General features: G+C 42.5%; 1 protein-coding gene across 1 annotated transcript in view; it reads left to right on the plus strand.

Moving 5' to 3' along the window:
- thbs3a (thrombospondin 3a) overlaps positions 1 to 17,795 on the plus strand; it is a 122,451-nt gene that overhangs the window by 18,139 nt on the left and 86,517 nt on the right. Inside the window, exon 4 of the mRNA XM_034173744.1 lies at positions 944 to 1,046. Coding sequence (XP_034029635.1) covers positions 944 to 1,046 — 103 coding nt within the window. The remainder of the gene's footprint in view (positions 1 to 943; positions 1,047 to 17,795) is intronic.

Genomic DNA, 17,795 nt, shown 5'->3' on the forward strand with positions numbered 1-17,795 from the left:
GTCTGTGGGTGTGTGTGTGTTCTGCGGAATGATCTCCCTGCATCAATAAAACACTCAGATTTCCCCTTCCGTATGACTAGCATACTGGCATAGTATGTTTCTATGCTTTTTAGTATTTTAAATTCATTTTATTAGGAAACGGAGCGTTCCGCAGCCTCATCTTTATCTAAAGTCTGGGTCTCTTAGTGAAGCTTAGGGCTAGTGGCCAGCGATCACCTACTTTAAGAATTTATACAAATTATTTTGTGGACCCCAAGCTGTGGCTCGTGGACCCCCAGTGGTCCAGGGACACCAGTTTCAGGACTGGTGCACGAGACCACAGATGGTGTTTCACCTGATCACAGGTTGTCTCGTTCTCCTCTCAGGACCATTGTGGCTCACTGTCTCTGACTCCTCGGGTTGATGCTCAGGCTGGCCTCCAACATAAAACACCTCCTCCCATATACACGGATGATTCCAGTGCATTCTTCGGCAGCTGTCCCACAATCCACTCAGATCCCCAGTTATGTCCATGTCTGCAGGTCCTCCTGCCAGACTGCTTTCAGTCTTCAGAGAAACAGTCTGATCTTGAAGTCCACATTTCATCATGGACACTGAGCAGACTTCAAGTGGATCCTCAGTAAGCTGGTCCTTCTGGACACCCAGCAGTTTTGCAGGATCTTGCAGGGAGAACATGGATGATCTCCATGAGAACAACTCCAGTTTTAGGACACAGTGTCCAGCAGTGCAACTCCAGATGTTGCTCAGACATTTTTGCACAGTCAAGGAGCATGAATCTGTTTTGTTGTTATTGTTGCTTTTTTAAGTCTATTTGCACAGATTTTTTTTTTAATTTCAGGATGGGAAAAATCATTTACTAATGTCAGAGGAAGAAACAGATTTTATTTCTTTTGACGTGACACTGCCGTGATACACTAACGGCCTCTCTCTCTCTTCCTGTCAGGGTGCAGTGGAGTCCCTGAAGCTGGCTCTAGGGGGCAGCATTGCCAAAGCCGGAGGTCTGACTGACTGTCCTTTCCAAGGCGACTCGTCAGCGTTCAACGCAGGTCAACTCATCAAAGATCCACTTTATCCCCACACAGACCTCACACTTAGTTTAGTGTGTTTAAAATAACGTACGGCAACCTCTGAACTTTGACCCTCAACAGTGCAGCAGTTACAGAGAAACTACATAACAGAAGAAAGGATAAAGTCTTAAAAACTCTTCAATCAGTCACATATGGTTCATTTCTTAGTTAAAATTAATTGATTTGTTCCTTTTCTGGTTTATTTGTATTGAAAAGTGGCTTCAGACAGTTTTTTGGTGGTGATGGTGCAGTACCAGGACAGACACCCGGTCCACTACTGCAGTAACAGTACTTACACATCACTGTGTACACATCTAAGGGCCCCTTCACACATAGTATGACTAAGTACAACTCAGTTTGTCTCACGGCGGAACAGCTCATATGAGTGAAACATGAAAACATCGAGCTGACAGGCAGGTGTGCACGATGCCACTGCAACAGTTTTGTCAATGAAAATTGTGAAAATGCTGTGAAAATAAAAAAAAAACAACATGCCACCCACGGGATTCAAACCTGCCCTTTCCAAAAGCTCTGATTGGCAGTCAGAAACTTTACCACTGAGCGACCATCGTTGTCCTGTAAAAGGTGCGGGAAAATGCCTGATATCAACAAGGACATGTACGTTTTTATAAAAAAAATAAAACCACACACCATATAAAAACACCACATTTGATTGAATCCCTCTTATCAAGCGGACAATACAAGTATGCTCCATCTGTTCGTCTGTAAATGACCCATGGTCACAGACGTACAGTCATGAAATGACATGAATGAAGCAGGGAGCTCTCATCATGCCCACATCTACTGGCCCGGCCTGTCCAGCTGGCCCTGTGCGTATCCTGCCCGACACGCATGTCTTGTGGACTGCGCGCCGTAGGACAGACACCGTGTCATGTGGAACAGCTCATGTGGGTGACATGACAGTCAGATCGTCTACTGTGTGTTATGATCTGACAGCCATTTCACTTGGGGCAGCCTGTCAGTCTGCATGGTGTGCGCGTACTCACTGCAGCCCATTGCAACAGCGATATATGTTTTTATGCATGTCCACGTAAGGACAGCAAGCAGACACACGCTCATCACAGTGGGCAGTTGTTAGTTCATGTCTGTCCAAACATGGTATGTGTTCCCCAGCCGTGACGTCCAGAACCACAGATCTCCACAGTCGCTCCTGTGGGTGGACACACCCCCTGTCAGTTCAGTGCACACACCAATGTGTCACTGTGTGTGTTTGCAAACTCACCGTCATGGGGCACTTAGACAAATTTCACATCCAGCTCGACAGTGATCGTCTGCAGACTGTTGTCCTGTTAACAGCACGAATGGCAACACATTTTCTAAGTGCCAAGCGAGCAGTGTTAGATGTTCGTGTGTGTCAGCTGGAATTTGGCCGACACCTGCCGCAAGAGGGATCGAATGGGCTCTCACACTGCACACTCTGTCTTTCTGCCGCTGGTGTGTGCAAATAATTGTAGCAACAGGTGTACGAGATGTTGGAGGCAGCTACGATTTTACATGTATTGCATACAATTCCTGCTTCATGCGCAATTCAACCACATTTTTACTATGTGTGAAGGGGCCCTTAAGCAAGATGGTCCCGAACAGCCAGCCAACCCTCTTTCTCTTAAAATACTTTATTTTACTCAGTGTGTTGCTTTGTAAAGTTCTCACTTCTGCTGCTACGTTGATTAGCACCTTACATGCTCCACGTCTTCTTCTCTGTTGTTTGGGAGTGAAACAGGACCACATACAGGCCTGACATATACACTACACCATTGTCATATCGTGTTTACACACCACTCTGAAAGCGATAAAAAGTTTGTATCTGTTTCCGTGTGGACAAGCCCTAAGTTTGTCATTTTAAATAAGATGTAAAGCTGAACTTGCAGGAAGTGGCTTCTAATGGTGTTTGAAAAAAGCAAAATACTGGATCTTCTGGCTGATGAGATGGGAGGGTCTGCTACCCCCCCCACGCTTGACCTCTGGCACCATCAGTGGTGGGCTCAGTTCCACTAATCCACTAACTGCTAATTATCGAAGCTAAAGTTTTCATTATCAGATTAGCTTTTCAGATAACTTTGAAAACCATCATTGGACCAATTATCTTCCGATAACTTTTGGTACGATGTTTTAGACCGCTAACATAGTTTTGGAGGCATGGTGAACAAAGCTTTATAATTACAAACATTTATTAAGTTTAAAATCAGTTGAGTACCTACCTGTTAAATATTTTATCCTCTGGAGAAGAGGTGGTTCCAGAAGAAACCGTTCTATCCTCTGCAGGCAAAGGAGAATTGGCCACAGAAAAGAAAAAAAGCTCTTTTTTTTTTTTACCCCATACTGATACGCTGGCAATATCACCCAAGTCATCCAGAGGTATACAGTTTTAACTTATGGTTAAAATTTTAAACAAACTAATTTCTGACAAGTTATGTAAATTAACGTCTGAAGTTTTATGAAGTGAAAAGATCAGATATATGTTTTAGTTTTAAAGTATTGGATTAATTTTAAAGGTTTTAGTGTGGACATGGTGTGTGCGCAGTGCATTCTGGGTAAACGTTCATGACAGGAGAAATGCATTTGAGACACTCTGATCAGGCTCCACACGGACAACAGCATTAAAATCTTTGTATATTGTGCCTAAACCTCTCATGAATATATTCTCTGGGTTTATAGACATTGTTATTGTGTTTGTTTTATGTAAAAATGCCAGAAAAAGCTCAGGTTGCTCCTCCATTATTTTCAATTGGAATCATTACAATCGATTCCTGTTTGCTATTTAGAGTCCTGCTTATGTCAAACAGTGTCTGTCATCTTTGTTCCAGAGTAATATATATAATTAATAATTCAGGTTGCGTTTATTAAATTCCACGCATCTTAAATGTAGCAGGCATGGATTATCTGGAATTTTGTTTTGGCAAGTTTTCATGGTCTCTGCTGCCATCTACTGGCCAGTAGTGTTCAGTGTTCATAGCAGTATGAGCATCTGGATGCCAGTAGATGGCAGTGTTCTATTTATTTTGACCCGGTTATATCAGACGGTTGTCAAAATAACAAGTTGACTTTTTGACTTTTTTTTTTACAAATAAAAAAATGGCATATTTTACAAAAGCACATTTATATGTAAACACCAACACACACACACACACACACACACACACACACACACACACACACACACACACACACACACACACACACACACACACATTAACGTGTTAGTGTTTACATTGAATGAATGAGTCAGCCAATCAGTGTTAGCAGAGGCACATTTTACCCATAATCCCTTTGGCATCTGTGAGTGTTTGTTACAAAACTTCAGAATTAGTGCATTATTTAAAAAATGATTTTAACTTTGTAAAATGACAGAATTGACATTACTGGAGTTATTCTATCGGTATTAATTTTATTTATAAATTAAAACCATAAGTCAGCACTGCTTTATTTTCCAAGACCTCTGCCTCACGGCGACTTTGCTATTGAGTAGAGAGTTGAGCTTTGCTGCTCCTCTCAGCTGCTTCACCGCTACAAGTTATGTAGTAAACAGGAGCTTCCAGCAGGGGACAGGATGCTCAAAGACAGAACTGCTGACTCATTCTTTGGGTCTGTGGTCGCCTTTGATACTACCAGAAGCGATCGTGGTGTTAAAACTCAAAATCAGCTTGTTAGTAGTTGTAAGTGTACTGGAGACAATACTGGAAGTTATTGGTTATCTGTAGCTTCCGATAAATTTTTGGGTGGTTTATCGGTTTAGCTTTATAAAAGATAACTTTTTAGTTCGCTGATTATCTGTTATTGAAGCTAATTTTCTGGTTATCTGTGTCCACCACTGAGCGCCATCATGCTCTAAGTTTGTGGGGACAGCTCTACAATGATTCATTTTATTCAGACATGCCCAAAGGTTTTCTCTGCTGTTACTGTTATGTGTCGGACGCAGCCCGGAGAACCGACCAGCGTTTGAAGGACCCAGTATAAAATAAGCAGAGCACGGTACAAAGGATAACAGAGTTTAATGAACATAACAGTGCTGTGAAAAAATATAAAAGTGCGCGGTCTGGCGTGGTGGTTTTGCGGTGCGCTCCCAGCAGCGCCAATGGTCCGGAGCCAGAACCAATTCGGACCCAAGGACCCCGCCGACACCCCCCAGGTGGCCGCGACAAACCGAGTCTGTGAAAGAAGGAATCATTATGTGAGTCCACACTCAACACACAGAGAGAACGCTCAAAGGTGCACAAACAGCAAACACTTCCTGGCTTAATTACTAATCAGCTTCCCACCCTGCAGGCATGGAACATCCAGTTCACAAAACTCCACTGCAGTAGAAGCTGATTACACGACCAACATACAGCTCAATATAATAAGGTGTGAGGGACACCACATTTACTGACTGTATAAATGTTAGTCACAAAATCTAACGTACCTCAGGAAGTGTGCTGACGAGCGTGAGACCTCACCCCCTCCTCTTTCACAGACCATGCATCAAACCTGGACGTTCTCTGCATCCACTGATGATGAGATGGCTCCCGAGACGACGATCTCACCCGTCTGGTCACAAGGTCGAGTCTCTGGCAAATACACACTGTGTACTCCAGTCTTAAATGCCACCATGTTCCAAACCATGTAGATGCACCACAGCTGTGAGTCCTGACGAGCCGCAGGTGATCAGCCTCAGGTGATCAGGGTGAGGTCCTGATAAGCTCAGCTACACAGCCACTCAGTCCCAAATGCAAGCCACCTGGAAGGAAAAACAAAAGACAGGACAAAAAACAGAAACAAAAAGGCAGCCAGGCCCCCCCAGCCATACAACAGTTACAGAGTTTTTTTTTTCCTTACAACAGAAAAGTTTTTCTTTTTATTGGCTGCAGTGTTTCCCTTCATTCTGACTGTCGTCCGCTTTTCAATTGTGATGGCAGAATCACACATCGAAGTCTATAAGATCCTCCTTAAGATCTTCATGAAAATCCTCATAAAGATCCTTGTTAAGATCCTCATTAAGATACTTGTGAAGATTCTCCTTAAGATCCTCTTTCAGATCCTTGCTCAGATTATCGCTAAGATTCTCATTAAGATTTCTCGTTAATATCCTTCTTCAGATTCTCATTAAGATTCTCATTAAGATTTCTCGTTAATATCCTCCTTCATATTCTTATTAAAATTCTTATTAAGATTTCTTGTTAATATCCTCCTTCAGATTTACATTAAGATTCTCATTAAGAACCTTGTTAATATTCTTATTAAGATCCTCAAGATTCTCTTTACAATTCTAATTTAGGTCTTTAAGATTCTCATTAAGAAAAACTTAAAAAGATGGGATGTAAAACACTTTGTCATCTTCATATAGAAATGGGAAAAAGACCGGAGTGGCAATGTTAATATCAAATGCAACTTAATACACTTAATGGATTCAGATTTAAACTTGTATTTACAGGACAATGACAATGGAAAGGTGAATCCCAATATACTGTGGGATGCAGCCAAAGCAGTACTCCGGAGAACAATCATTGGCAGGACAGTGGCAATGAAAAAGAAAAACTTTTAAGTCTACAGGAAAAACTGAAAAACTAGGAACAAGCACAGATCCTACAACAGGAGCCCTCTACCTTAAACCAAATCAGGGAAATGAAACAGCAAATAGATAAAATTTTAAGTGAAGAAGTTGAAAAATATCTGAAATATATCGCTGCTGGGCTTTCTTCACCACCACTGTGGTGTTGGCACAGGCCTGCTATTATTAATGAAACTATTTGAAAAATATGGAGAATATTCAGGGTATCCCCTCAACATACATAAAACCCAAATAATGACATTCAATTATTTACCATCGCAGGAGTTTACTACAAAATACAGATTTAATTGGAATTCATCCCACATTAAATACCTTGGAATCAGTCTATCCAAGGACCTCTCACAATGATTTAAAATTAATTATACACTCAACAAAAATATAAACGCAACACTTTTGGTTTTGCTCCCATTTTGAATGAGATGAACTCAAAGATCTAAAACTTTTTCCACATACACAATATCACCATTTCCCTCAAATATTGTTCACAAACCAGTCTAAATCTGTGATAGTGAGCACTTCTCCTTTGCTGAGATAATCCATCCCACCTCACAGGTGTGCCATACCAAGATGCTGATTAGACACCATGATTAGTGCACAGGTGTGCCTTAGACTGCCCACAATAAAAGGCCACTCTGAAAGGTGCAGTTTTGTTTTATTGGGTGGGGATACCAGTCAGTATCTGATGTGACCACCATTTGCCTCATGCAGTGCAACACATCTCCTTCGCATAGAGTTGATCAGGTTGTCAATTGTGGCCTGTGGAATGTTGGTCCACTCCTCTTCAATGGCTGTGCGAAGTTGCTGGATATTGGCAGGAACTGGTACACGCTGTCGTATACGCCGTCCAGAGCATCCCAAACATGCTCAATGGGTGACATGTCCGGTGAGTATGCCGGCCATGCAAGAACTGGGACATTTTCAGCTTCCAAGAATTGTGTACAGATCCTTGCAACATGGGGCCATGCATTATCCTGCTGCAACATGAGGTGATGTTCTTGGATGTATGGCACAACAATGGGCCTCAGGATCTCGTCACGGTATCTCTGTGCATTCAAAATGCCATCAATAAAATGCACCTGTGTTCTTCATCCATAACAGACGCCTGCCCATACCATAACCCCACCGCCACCATGGGCCACTCGATCCACAACATTGACATCAGAAAACCGCTCACCCACACGACGCCACACACACTGTCTGCCATCTGCCCTGGACAGTGTGAACCGGGATTCATCCGTGAAGAGAACACCTCTCCAACGTGCCAAACGCCAGCGAATGTGAGCATTTGCCCACTCAAGTCGGTTACGACGACAAACTGGAGTCAGGTCGAGACCCCTGATGAGGACGACGAGCATGCAGATGAGCTTCCCTGAGACGGTTTCTGACAGTTTGTGCAGAAATTCTTTGGTTATGCAAACCGATTGTTTCAGCAGCTGTCTGAGTGGCTGGTCTCAGACGATCTTGGAGGTGAACATGCTGGATGTGGAGGTCCTGGGCTGGTGTGGTTACACGTGGTCTGCGGTTGTGAGGCTGGTTGGATGTACTGCCAAATTCTCTGAAACGACTTTGGAGACGGCTTATGGTAGAGAAATGAACATTCAATACACGAGCAACAGCTCTGGTTGACATTCCTGCTGTCAGCATGCCAATTGCACGCTCCCTCAAATCTTGCGACATCTGTGGCATTGTGCTGTGTGATAAAACTGCACCTTTCAGAGTGGCCTTTTATTGTGGGCAGTCTAAGGCACACCTGTGCACTAATCATGGTGTCTAATCAGCATCTTGATATGGCACACCTGTGAGGTGGGATGGATTATCTCAGCAAAGGAGAAGTGCTCACTATCACAGATTTAGACTGGTTTGTGAACAATATTTGAGGGGAAATGGTGATATTGTGTATGTGGAAAAAGTTTTAGATCTTTGAGTTCATCTCATACAAAATGGGAGCAAAACCAAAAGTGCTGCGTTTATATTTTTGTTGAGTGTACCTACAATAATAAATGAATGAAGAAAAAATGATTGAAGATCTCAGTGGGTGGGGCCTGCTCCCTCTCAACTTCGGCAGCACAATAAGAGCTATTAAAATGAACATCCTTCCAAGGCTATGATATAATTTCCTATCACTACCAATAGAAATCCCCAGAAGACAATTTAGGGATTGGAACAAACACATGTCTCAATTCATTTGGGACAAAAAGAGACCAAGAGTAAAATTTACCTCATTACTGCTGCTGGGGGGGGGGGGGGGGGGGTGGCGTAGTTATGGCCCTACCATCGCTGAAAGATTATTATATCAGCACAATTAAGACCCCTAGTGTACTAGTGTAACCCGTTGTATGAGGCCAAATGGAAGACTATAGCATTATCATTAACAAACACACCAGTACAATCACGACTGAGCCATGGGGGAAAAATTGAGACAACACAGACTACAAGTCAGTTCATAAATCTTTCTTTGAATGTATGGGGAGAAGTGATAAAATGCTTCCAGCTTCTAAATGAGGTGAAAATACTTAGCTGGCCGGCATATGACCCGTATTTCAACCCTGCAATGCTGGATCAGAGGTTTAGGAAATGGGCTCACCGTGGTATTACAACCCCAGTTCCAGTGAAGTTGGGACGTTGTGTAAAATGTAAATAAAAACAGAATACAATGATTTTCAAATCCTCTTCAACCTATATTCAATTGAATACACCACAAAGACAAGATATTTAATGTTCAAACTGATAAACTTTATTGTTTTTGTGCAAATATTTGCTCATTTTGAAAATGGATTGCCTGCAACAGGTTCTAAAAAGCTGGGACAGTGGTATGTTTCCCACTGTGTTACATCACCTTTCCTTCTAACAACACTCAATAAGCGTTTGGGAACTGAGGACACTAATTTTGTAGGTGGAATTCTTTCCCATTCTTGCTTGATGTACGACTTCAGTTGTTCAACAGTCCGGGGTCTCCGTTGTCGTATTTTGTACTTCATAATGCGCCACACATGACAGGTCTGGACTGCAGGCAGGCCAGTCTAGTACCAGCACTCTTTTACTACGAAGCCACGCTGTTGTAACACGTGCAGAATGTGGCTTGGCATTGTCTTGCTGAAATAAGCAGGGACGTCCCTGAAAAAGACGTTGCTTGGATGGCAGCATGTGTTGCTCCAAAACCTGGATGGACCTTTCAGCATCGATGGTGCCATCACAGATGTGTAAGTTGTCCATGCCATGGGCACTAACACCCCCCCATACCATCACAGATGCTGGCTTTTGAACTTTGCACTGGTAACAATCTGGATGGTCTTTTTCCTCTTTTGTCCGGAGGACACGACGTCCATGATTTCCAAAAACAATATGAAATGTGGACTCATCAGACCACAGCACACGTTTCCACTTTGTGTCTGTCCATTTCAAATGAGCTCGGGCCCAGAGAAGGCGGTGGTGTTTCTGGATGTTCTTGATGTTTGACTTTCGCTTTGCATGGTAGAGTTTTAACTTACACTTGTAGATGTAGTGACGAACTATGTTAAGTGACAATGGTTTTCTGAAGTGTTCCTCAGCCTACGCAGTAAGATCCTTTACACAATGATATTGGTTTTTAATGCAGTGCCGTCTGAGGGATCAAAGGTCACGAGCATTCAGTGTTGGTTTTTGGTCTTGCCTCTTACGTGTAGAAAGTTCTCCAGATTGTCTGAATCTTCTCATTATATTATGGACTGTAGATCAATCAATCAATCAATCAATCAATTTTTTTATATAGCGCCAAATCACAACAAACAGTTGCCCCAAGGCGCTTTATATTGCAAGGCAAGGCCATACAATAACTACGTAAAACCCCAACGGTCAAAACGAGCCCCTGTGAGCAAGCACCTTGGGCAACAGTGGGGAAGGAAAAAACTCCCTTTCAACAGGAAGAACCTCCAGCAGAACCGTGCATTTTGTGTCTTAAATGTTGGACTATTTTTTTCACGCAGTTGTTCACAAAGTGGTGATCCTCACCCCATCTTGCTTGTGAATGGCTGGAGCCTTTTGGGGAGTGCTCCTTTTATCCCCAATCATGACACTCACCTGTTTCCAATTAGGTGTTCTTTGAGCATTCATCAACTTTCCCAGTCTTTTGTTGCTCCGTCCCAACTTTTTTGCAACGTGTTGCAGGCATCCATTTCAAAATGACCAAATATTTGCACAAAAACATTAAAGATTATCAGTTTGAACATTAAATATCTTGTCTTTGTGGTGTATTTAATTGAATATAGGTTGAAGAGGATTTGCAAATCATTGTATTCTGTTTTTATTTACATTTTACACAACGTCCCAACTTCATTGGAATTGGGGTTGTACATCCTTGTGCAAAATTGTTAAAAAGGAAAACTGTCTGACTTCAATAAGTTGTGCGAGATGTACGGTTTGGGCAGACAGGATTTCTTTAGGTATTTACAGCTGCAAGACTATTTTGGTAAAACAATAAGAGGAGCAGCCCCTCTGCAGTCACTCAAATACTTCTTAACGCTTATGACTCTTTTAACAATAAATGACTTGTAAGCAAACTATACCACAGCCTCACCTCTCTGAAGATGGTCACCATGGACTATGAGAAACAAAGATGGGAAAGAGAACTAGACATGGAAATAACACGGGACATGTGGTTGAGTGCCTTGAATCTTCCACAAACTCAAAGACTTGGAGGGACTTTTGCTGGAAGAACCTGATCTGATTCTTCCTCACCCCTAAACAGAAATCAAAACAAAGTGGCACCCAGTATAATTGCTGGAGGGAATGTGGAGAGGTCATGGCTGTTACTGTCAGGAACTCGGGGTGATGTGGCACCAAAGGTTGAGGGACCCAAATGCAAAAACTCACAGACAGTGGAATTGAAATTGAAAGGCTTTATCGGTCAATAAATGAGCTTGGATTCGGTACACAGTTAGGCAGGCATGGATGCAGAGGTACAGAAAGTCAGCAGGCCAGGGCGTCGTCAAAAAGGCAGGCTCAGCTCTTTTACACAAGCAGACAAAGTACGTAGGCAGCAGCAAGACGAGGTCACAAAACAGACCTGGGTCAGTACACGGCAAAACAAGGCAGAGCTATGAAAAGGCTGGTACGAGGACTGTGAAAATCAACGAACTGGCGGGGCTTGAGTGAAGGCAGAGAGTTTAATAACCAAAGTGGAAATGAGGAAAGTGAGAACAGGTGTGTTGGAAGAACCAGGAAGAGGGCGTGGCAAACAGAAGAAACAGAAAAGTTCAGGTGGGCGTGACTTAGTGCAAAAATACTGAACAGCAAAAACCAAAAGGTAATTCTGATGAAGAAAAAACAGAAATAACAAAATGCAGAGACAAGTGCAATGAGACAAGATGAAAGAAAACGAAGACTAAGTGATAAACTAAAAACAAAAGCAGAGACAAAAGTAAACTTCACAGAAAAGGCCGGACTAAAGCATAATACAAGAAATTAAATAAACAGAACAAAACAAGACTGAAGTGAAACTAAGGTAACAATTAATGACAACAATGTGGCAAAACAGCTACTAAGACAAAACTACACAATACATGAACGATGAACAGAAAACAAAACCAATGAAAACATGAACAGGGCAGGAATGCAAATACAGATGTACAGAACAAGAAAGCAAAGATCAATGAAAAGTCATACAAAAAAGCACATCAAGGGCAGGACCATGACAGTTACATATATTCTGGTCCTGCCCTATTATCCAGGTTTTCTGGGGTAAGGTGACAAGAATTATATTAAAGGTACTAGGTTTTGACTTTTACAGCTCTTTGTCTTGGAATCATCCCTGAGGGTATGAATGTGAATGATGTTTACCTCTTCAAGATTTTGCTGGCAGCAAGTAAAAAAACAATTACAAACACTGGCTCCAGAAAATATGCCGTACCACGGCCCTATTTCTTAACATTGTTAAGCGGCTACATACTGTAGAACAAATGACCTACTCGATAAGACTCCAAAAAGAGAAAATGGTGTGTATATTTATCTACTGAAACAGATCAACATAAAGATACCATGGCATTGTGATCTACAGACTTATGATTCATTACCTCCGCCAAGGAGGTTATGTTTTCGGTCGAGTTTGTTTGTCTGTCTGTCTGTCTGTCTGTTTGTCAGCAGGATAACTCAAAAAGATTTGAACGGATTTTGATGAAATTTTGTGGAGTGGTTGGAAATGACAAGAGGAACAAGTTAAATTTTAGTGGTGATCCGGATCACAGTCCGAATCCAGGAATTTTTTAAAGATTCTTCACCATTGCGGGATAGGGGGAATTTTGACATTCTAGTTTCTAACTCCACAAAAACAAGGCAGAAAGGCTCGAAAAAAATTAGGGTGTAACATAGTCAAATGTTCTATCAAACAACAAAGTTTGGTGATGATCGGATCCGGATTACGGATCTGGTGATCCAGAATATGCAAAAATATAGGTAAAATAGAAAATGTGTCAGTGTGAGGTGACAAATGAAGCTAGAGATGCACAACTACACCAAATTGTAGCTGAATCTGTACTGATTCAGTAAGGTGTCATCAGATTTGATGTAGCTTCAAATGTTATGGAGCTAGATCCGCCATTACCGAAAAATCGTTTTTATACAATAACGTTTGAACTAATAAAGACATAAAAGTGATTCCAAGTTCTACTGGTATGTTTTCATGGTCAAGGATGTCAAATATAAAGGAAAGAAAAGTGTATGTATCATAGTTTTGGTTGTAATGCTGAATTGTTGAATAGATCACTGTGCCAAGGAGGGAATCTCTTTAGGGTCAGTGACCCTATGGCCTTGTGTAGCACATGCAACACTTAAAAAATAGTTCTATTTCAGAATTTACTGTTATTTATTTAGAGAAGTGTTTCATAAATGTTAAAAAAATTCATATATTTACAGTTTAGTTGAATAATAAATTGAATTTTGTCTCTTATATGTTTTTGTCTATAAGCACATGCAATATCAATATCAGTGCTCAGATGACAGTAGCTTCTGGGAAAGGTGCAAGTTGCAATAAACTGTGATGCCAAGCACTAAGGATACATGCTATCCAGTCACAGCAGATGAAACTTCTTTTACTAGCAAACATCATTGTTAGACTTTTTTAGGTTCAATGATTCCATGGCGTGTAGATGTTATGGCGTCAGTGACCCCATGGCCTTAGCGGAGGTTTGCACTCTCTGAGTGCTTCTAGTTTCTGGTATTTTATTTGTTACCCCCCTTTTTTCCTTTTTTCCCAATTTGACTTTATTTAATGTAGCCCTTCTTTTTGTCATTCTGAGTCCTGTTAATGATGGAAATAAGTTTTTTGTTCTGAAAACATTCCTTGAAAATGTGATAAATAAATAAAAAGTAAAAAAAAAAAAAATCCTCATTAAGATGCTTGTTAAGATGTTTGTTAATCTTGGGGTTAGTAAGATTAGACCTTACTTGTGTGAAGCGCCTTGAGGCAACTTTGTTGTTATTTGAGCACAAGACACAGAAAGGAAGTGGTTTCAGCGCAAGTCAGGGCAAAGCAACGGTGCTCAACATGACTGGAAGCCACACCCTCACAACACAATGTTACCCGACGCCAATGTATGATTCCTGTTGCGTTCCATTGTTCCCAATCAGGCAGGATTGTTTTTATACCGTGTACACAATGCAGTAAAACTACACGCTCAAAAAGAGCACAGAAAAAAGAATGCAGATTGCAGCCTGACTGCAGCTGCTCCTTAAATTCTCTCACAGTTGTTTTTGAGTAAAGTACAAAGTCGTGCTCACAGACTGATTGCCAGAGACAGGACATGTCCACAAAATACAGCGTACCTCCAGACATCTCCACATTTTCTCACAGACGGTTCATTCACATGCGTGCGCGTGCACACCTCACAGTGAGAGAAGATAAACTAAGACAGAACTCAGAGCGCAGACCTGCAGCTCAGCACACAAAACACACAAACTGGAAGAGAAATCAGAGCACACACAGACTGGCTGCAGCTGTCTGTGTGCAGGTTCTCCTCTGGGTCCTCACCTCCTCTCCGCCCCCTGCTATGCGCACCTGACGCAGACATCCCTGCGTCGTCATGACGTTGCACGAAAAATTGATTGATTGATTGATTGATTGATCAAATCAAATCAATTTTATTTATATATCGCCAAATCACAACAAACAATTGCCCCAAGGCGCTTTATATTGTAAGGCAAAGCCATACAGTAATTACGGAAAAACCCCACGGTCAAAACGAGCCCCTGTGAGCAAGCACTTGGCAACAGTGGGAAGGAAAAACTCCTTTTAACAGGAAGAAACCTCCAGCAGAACCAGGCTCAGGGAGGGGCAGTCTTCTGCTGGGACTGGTTGGGGCTGAGGGAGAGAACCAGAAAAAAGACATGCTGTGGAGGGGAGCAGAGATCGATCACTAATGATTAAATGCAGAGTGGTGCATACAGAGCAAAAAGAGAAAGAAACACTCAGTGCATCATGGGAACCCCCCAGCAGTCTAAGTCTATAGCAGCATAACTAAGGGATGGTTCAGGGTCACCTGATCCAGCCCTAACTATAAGCTTTAGCAAAAAGGAAAGTTTTAAGCCTAATCTTAAAAGTAGAGAGGGTGTCTGTCTCCCTGATCTGAATTGGGAGCTGGTTCCACAGGAGAGGAGCCTGAAAGCTGAAGGCTCTGCCTCCCATTCTACTCTTACAAACCCTAGGAACTTTGTGTGTGGGCCGCCAGAAGAGGAGGTACTGCTGGACCACCACCAGTGGGCGCCCTGCCTGAAGTGCGGGCTTCAGGCACGAGAGGGCGCTGCCGCCATGGACACAGCCGGGGGTGACAGCTGTCACTCATTATCTCTTGACAGCTGTCACCCATCTACTCAACATCATCTCACTCCATAAAGACCTCGTTGCCGAGATATCGTACATTGGAGGTAATATACTCAGCCGTTTGTGTTTTACACATCAATCTGTATATTGTGAGTCTTTGCAGGAGTACCTGTTATCCTCTGTCTGCGGGAGCTGATTGAGTGCTGGACTGCACTCTTTTCCCCTGAGGAATCACTGTGGTACTCAGCAAGATATTGAGTGAGAGGTGGAGGTGGCATTCCCACCGTTGTTGTTACGGGGTGTGCACACACCCACACTTGACTGTTTTTGTTCTCGCCAGCAGTACCAGATCCGACAGTCGGGGACGGTGATCACCTGGGAATTCGGGACTTGGTGGCTCCAGTATTCACCAGGTTCGGTGGCGGCGGAAATCGTGTGGTTCCGGCTCTTCTCAGGACAGACATCTTCTATCCTCGAGCCTGCCCACACGTCACCTTTGTGGATTGACTGTAATCATATTCTGAGATTGTCTGTATGTTCGTTGTGCTCCTTCACAACATTAAATTGTTAATTTTTGGCTCATCTATTGACCGTTCATTTGCGCCCCCTGTTGTGGGTCCGTGTCACTACACTTTCACAACAGGAACTACAAGTAAGCCTGCAGTCTGAGAGCGAAGCGCTCTATTGGGGTGATATGGTACTATGAGGTCCCTAAGATAAGTTTTCTTTAATTCCTCGTTAAGATCCTCATCAAGATTCTCATGATAGATTCTTGTTCATAACCTCGTTCAGATTTTCATTAAGATTCTCATTAAGAACCTTGTTAACATTCTTGTTAAATTCCTCCTTAAAATATGCATGTGCATGGTGAGATGCTCATCAGCATCTCACCATGTCATTTAGGTCCTTCAGTTTTCAATTTCAATTTATTTTCATTTATATAGCACCAAATCACAACAGAGTTGCCTCAAGGTGCTTCACACAGGTAAGGTCTAACCTTACCAACCCCCAGAGCAACAGTGGTAAGAAAAAACTCCCTCTGAGGAAGAAACCTCAAGCAGACCAGACTCAAAGGGGTGACCCTATGCTTGGGCCATGATACAGACATAAATTACAGAACAATTCACGGAATATACAAGAAATGTTGTTGGAGCACAGGACAGGAGGATCGCCAACACAAATACAGCTCCCATTTTTGGATGGAGCTGCACCTTAAACAGAGAAAAAACAGAATCAGGCATCAGAAAGATCAGAAAGGTGATCGCCAGCCACTAGCCCTAAACTTCTCTAAAAGACCCAGAATTTAGGTAAAGTTGAGGCCGCAGCCCGCTCCAATTACTAATAACATGAATTAAAAGAGTTAAAAAGCGTAAAACAAAACTGTACCAGTATGCTGCCATATGAAAGGGAAAATAAGTGCATCTTAAGTCTGGATTGAAAGTCTCCACAGAATCTGATTGTTTTATTGACGCAGGGAGATCATTCCACAGAACAGGGGCACGATAAGAGAAAGCTCTGAGACCCACAGACTTCTTATTCACCCAAGGGACACTAAGTAGTCCTGCACCCTGAGAACGTAAAGCCTGGGCCGGGACGTAAGGTTTAATTAGGTCAGCTAGGTAGGGAGGTGCCAGTCCATGAATAATTTTATAGGTTAGTAGCAGAACTTTAAAATCTGATCTCATTGGGACAGGAAGCCAGTGAAGAGACGCCAAAATGGGTGTAATGTGGTTGTACTTTCTGGTTCGTGTCAAAAGTCTGGCTGCAGCATTTTGAACCAATTGGAGACCCCTAATGCTGGACTGCGGTAAACCAGAAAATAGAACATTGCAGTAGTCCAATCTAGAAGAGATAAATGCATGGATCAGGGTCTCAGCATCAGCCGTAGACAGGATGGGACGAATCTTCACTATATTTCGCAGGTGGAAGAAAGCAGTCCTAGTAATATTTCTATGTGGAGGCCAAAGGACATTGAAGGATCAAAAATTACCCCAAGGTTCCTCACTTTGTCAGTGTGATGTATGACACACGAGCCGAGGCTGAGCGTTAACTGGTCAAATTGATGCCGATGTCTCACTGGACCAAGAACCATCATTTCAGTCTTATCAGAGTTTAAAAGTAGGAAGTTTCTAGACATCCAGCTTCTCACTGCTGCAAGGCAATCTTCTAAGGATTTTATGTGAACGAGATTACCAGCAGTTATCGGCATGTATAACGGAGTATCATCTGCATAGCAGTGAAAGGTAATCCCAAAGCGCTGCAACATGTGCCCAAGGGGTGCTATATAAAGGGAGAAAAGCAGGGGGCCTAAGACAGACCCCTGTGGAACCCCAAATTTCATGTCACTAAGGTTAGAGGTAATGTTACTGTACAA

Source organism: Thalassophryne amazonica, chromosome 7, assembly GCF_902500255.1.
Source record: "Thalassophryne amazonica chromosome 7, fThaAma1.1, whole genome shotgun sequence".
NCBI lineage: Eukaryota > Metazoa > Chordata > Actinopteri > Batrachoidiformes > Batrachoididae > Thalassophryne > Thalassophryne amazonica.